This window comes from Eucalyptus grandis, chromosome 3 (genome assembly GCF_016545825.1).
Source record: "Eucalyptus grandis isolate ANBG69807.140 chromosome 3, ASM1654582v1, whole genome shotgun sequence".
NCBI lineage: Eukaryota > Viridiplantae > Streptophyta > Magnoliopsida > Myrtales > Myrtaceae > Eucalyptus > Eucalyptus grandis.
In genome coordinates this window covers 58,743,988-58,747,896 of record NC_052614.1, presented here as the reverse complement: position 1 = coordinate 58,747,896, position 3,909 = coordinate 58,743,988, and the positions used below count along the sequence as shown (strand labels likewise).

At 41.1% G+C, this 3,909-nt stretch overlaps 2 protein-coding genes across 2 annotated transcripts; both read right to left on the bottom strand.

Annotated features, from left to right (window-relative positions):
• Positions 1–415: 415 nt before the first annotated feature.
• On the bottom strand, positions 416–1,102 carry LOC120292006 (putative receptor like protein 25). Its single transcript, XM_039309847.1, has one exon. The coding sequence runs from the start codon at positions 1,100–1,102 to the stop codon at positions 416–418; it is 687 nt and encodes a 228-aa protein (XP_039165781.1).
• Positions 1,103–1,271: 169 nt separating this feature from the next.
• Positions 1,272–3,290, bottom strand: LOC120292005 (receptor-like protein EIX2). The gene has a single exon (XM_039309846.1). It carries the CDS (start codon positions 3,288–3,290, stop codon positions 1,272–1,274), a length of 2,019 nt encoding a protein of 672 aa, XP_039165780.1.
• Between the last annotated feature and the right edge of the window lie 619 nt (positions 3,291–3,909).

Below are 3,909 nucleotides of genomic sequence, written 5' to 3'. Positions count from 1 at the left end.
GCCTTTTACTTCCTAATGGCAAGTTAAAAGAACCGCAAGTTGCTCGCAGAAATTATGAATGATACCTATGGCTCTCTTTCCTTTTAGCTACTAAATCAAAAGTGTTGTTTACTTCGACAGTGCGTTATATGTATCGTGCGGTCTATACGCTCGCAAATCTTAAATAATGTGAATTTCAAATGGAGTTCATCAAATAGAAAGGAGAATGATCTTCCACACTAGTTCCTTCCAGGTTCACCGGTCGAAGCAACAAAAACATATTCGCCCTTCCACGTATTAGGCAAGGACAAGAAAGGAAAAAGAACAGTTTAAATACTAAACACGCATTCTGTTTATTACTTGAAACGGACTTCCTTCTGTCCATCGAAGCACTTCTTCAGGGTTGGGCAAGTTTATCCAGCTCTAGATTTTTCTGTTACAGATGCCAAATATAGTCAATAATGGCTTCAACCTTGAAAAGATGCGAGAAATTGGTTAGCAGGAAAGGGGCCAGTTTTACCTGTTGAACAAGCTCCTGTTCGCGTCGTACAAATGTTCTCTTGAACCGAAGCATGGTGATCATCTTTGTCATTGAGAATTTCTCAATGGCCTTGTCCAATCGTCGGAAGTGAGAGACCCTCCAAGATCGCTTGAACAAGATGCTACAGAATCCCAGAAATCCCACTGTAAAACCCGGTCCCAATCCTGCATAGAACCAATTGTGGATATCCAAATCATCATCGCTAGGGTTATCTCCACCCGAAGGATCACTGTCAGTACCGGGTGGCTCGTCTCCAGGACAAATCTTCTGAAGAGGAGCTCCACAAAGTCCGTCGTTGCCGCGATAAACAGATTCATCATCCACGGTGCGCAGATGGCTACCAAACGGAATGGGGCCGGAGAGTCTATTGAAGGATAGATTCAGATGACTAAGGAAGTCCATGTTGGATATGCCCGGAGGGATGGTTCCTGATAGTTTGTTTCTAGAAAGATCAAGAGATTCCAAGTTTTTCAGGTCACTAATGTTTGTGGGAATGTGTCCACTCAAATTATTGCAAGAGAGGTTCAGATTTTGTAGCGCGACGAGCTTAGTGAACTCTTCTGGTATCTGCCCATCCAACATGTTCGCAGAGAGATCGATTGAGAAGAAAATAAAAAGCATACCGCCATATAATCGGCTGTTTCCCTTTGTGGTAATTGTCATACTGACACCACCAATCAATGATGTAGGAAGCTTGTTATCAACCATCGACAACAAGTCGTCAAAACAATTGGGAATGGATCCAGAAATGTTATTTTTGTGCTAGGTTCAAGATACGGAGACCGCGAAGTTGGCAAAATTGTGGAGGAATGCCTCCAACAAAGCGATTTTTCTCCAAATTGATCATTTGCAATGATTGATTTTGTTCCCCAAATGGAGGTAACCTACCCGTGAATTTATTGTAGCTGAGATCAAGGATCTCCATCAACTGTAAGTTTGACAAACAGTTTGGGATTACTCCACTAAAACCATTCCTCGGTAGGCTAAGAGCTAGTAATTCTTGATGATTGCACAAAGATTTCGGGATCTGACCATTTAACTTGTTATACCCAAAGGAAAATACTCTCAACGGTTGCGATGCTCTCCAACAATGAGGAAGTCTCCCAGACAATTGGTTCTTTGAGAGATCAATGTCACTCAGCTTATTTAACTTACACAAAGAATTTGGTATGCCACCGGTGAGATTAGCACCTGAAAGTCTCAACCAGACTAACTGGGGCATCTTGTCTCCAATATTCTGGGGAACTTGGCCTCTAAGCATGTTTCTTGACATATCCAAATATTCAATGTTAGAGGAAATGTTATAGAGCCATTCATGAATGCCATGTGAGATGCTTGCATTTGACATCTCCAATGTAGTAATGTTCCTTTGTGTTTGAAGCCATTTTGGAAATTCAGGCCCCACTTTGCAATCTGACAATTGTATCTCACGAGCTTGGAATGGTGGAATCCAAGTAGAGCTCACATTTAATATGAGCTCATTTTCAGAAATGTCTAAGTCAGTCAAGCTTTTGAGATTTTCAAAGTGACGTTCATTGACAACTCCATGCAAAAAATTATTTCCAAGGTGGACCTTCTTTAGATTTGATAGTTGCCCAATGCTCTCTGGAATGGTCCCGCTAAATTTGTTAGAGCTTAGACCAAGGTACTCTAGTTCTTTGAAATCTTGGAATTGATTTGGTAGTTCTCCACCCAAATCATTGAAGGAAACATCAAAGATCTTCCACTTACTTTGTACACAACCGAGACGACCATCTGAGATGGTTGAGATATTCCCATTGAATTTGTTAGATTGTAATTGTACCACTTGCAATTTGCAAAGACTGCTCATGTTTTTTGGAAATTCACCTTGTAGATTATTCCCAGAAATGTCAAGGAACGCAAGCTTTTGAAAATTCTCAACGATTGCCATGGGAAAACGGCCTTCAATAAAATAGTTGTCACTCAAAACAATATGCTCTAGCTTGCTCAAGTTATAGATCCATGGCGGGATGGAAGATTGCATAAAATTAAGGCTTATATCAAGTAATCTAAGAGAGGTGAAATTGGCCTGCAAAGAGCTAGAAATAACTTGCAATTGACAGAAGCTTAATTTTAAAGATTGCAAAGAGGAAAGCATGTTAATGGAAGTGAACCAATCGTCGGCCTTTGAAAGGCCAACGTTGGACATGTCCAAGTATTTCAAGGAAGATAATTTCGACACCCATTCAAGGTCTTTCACGGTTAAATAACCTAAAGAGAGGTCACTATTAAGATCCAAATACTGTAATTTGGAAAGGTTATTGAGCTGCCTAGGAATATCTCCATCGAAGCCTGCGGATGAGAGGTTAAGATATTCCAGCTTTTGAAGAGAAGCAATGAACATCGGGATCTTCTGGGTTGAAAAGTTGTTGGCACTAAGATCCAGATACTTCATATACTTTAGCTCAGTTAAAGAAGGAACTATCTTACCTCCCAACTTGCACTTATTTGAAGGTATGAAGAAGTCAATATCGATCTCTTCAATACAAGGATTATGAAGATCGAGCTTCAGTACATGACCGGTCTTCTCGTTGCATTCGACTCCATCCCACTTGCAACATTCCTCTCCAGTCCACGACGACAAACGTCTCGAAGGATCAGTGAGACCATGCTTGAACTTTAGAAGAGCTTCTCTCTCTGCACCAATACAGGTTACATTGGTCGAAGCATTGGAATGACCGAATTCGATTTCTTGAATGACAAAGATTGCCCATAAGAAGGTAGACACAAAGCCACTATAAGATGCCATGGGTTCTTTGGGACCTGAGAACAAGTATTTGCTTTAATAGTATGGATAATGCCCTTTGGCTCACCAAGAAAAGAGTCACTATCAAATATTGTTGAGGTCATTTTCTGATCACTATCCATCATGGCTTCCTAAAGGACGATTCCGACTTTCCAAGTCATGCCTTCCAAGACCCGCCAAATGGTCTACCCATCAAAATCAACCCAAAACGTGTATCATCTTTCATCTTCATAAGAAGGGTCAAACGAGGACATGTCTAGCCAATCAATGACCTAAAGGACGATTCCAATTTTCCAAGTCATGCCTTCCAAGACCCGCCAAATGGTCTACCCATCAAATGCAACCCAAAACGTGTATCATCTTTCATCTTCATAAGAAGGGTCAAAGGAGGACATGTCTAGCCAATCAATGACCTAAAGGACGATTCCAATTTTCCAAGTCATGCCTTCCAAGACCCGCCAAATGGTCTACCCATCAAAATCAACCCAAAACGTGTATCGTCTTTAATCTTCGTAATAAGGATCAAAGGAGGACATATGTCTAGCCAATCAATGACCTAAAGGACGATTCCAACTTTCCAAGCCATGCCTTCCAAGACCCACCAAATGATCTACGCATCAAA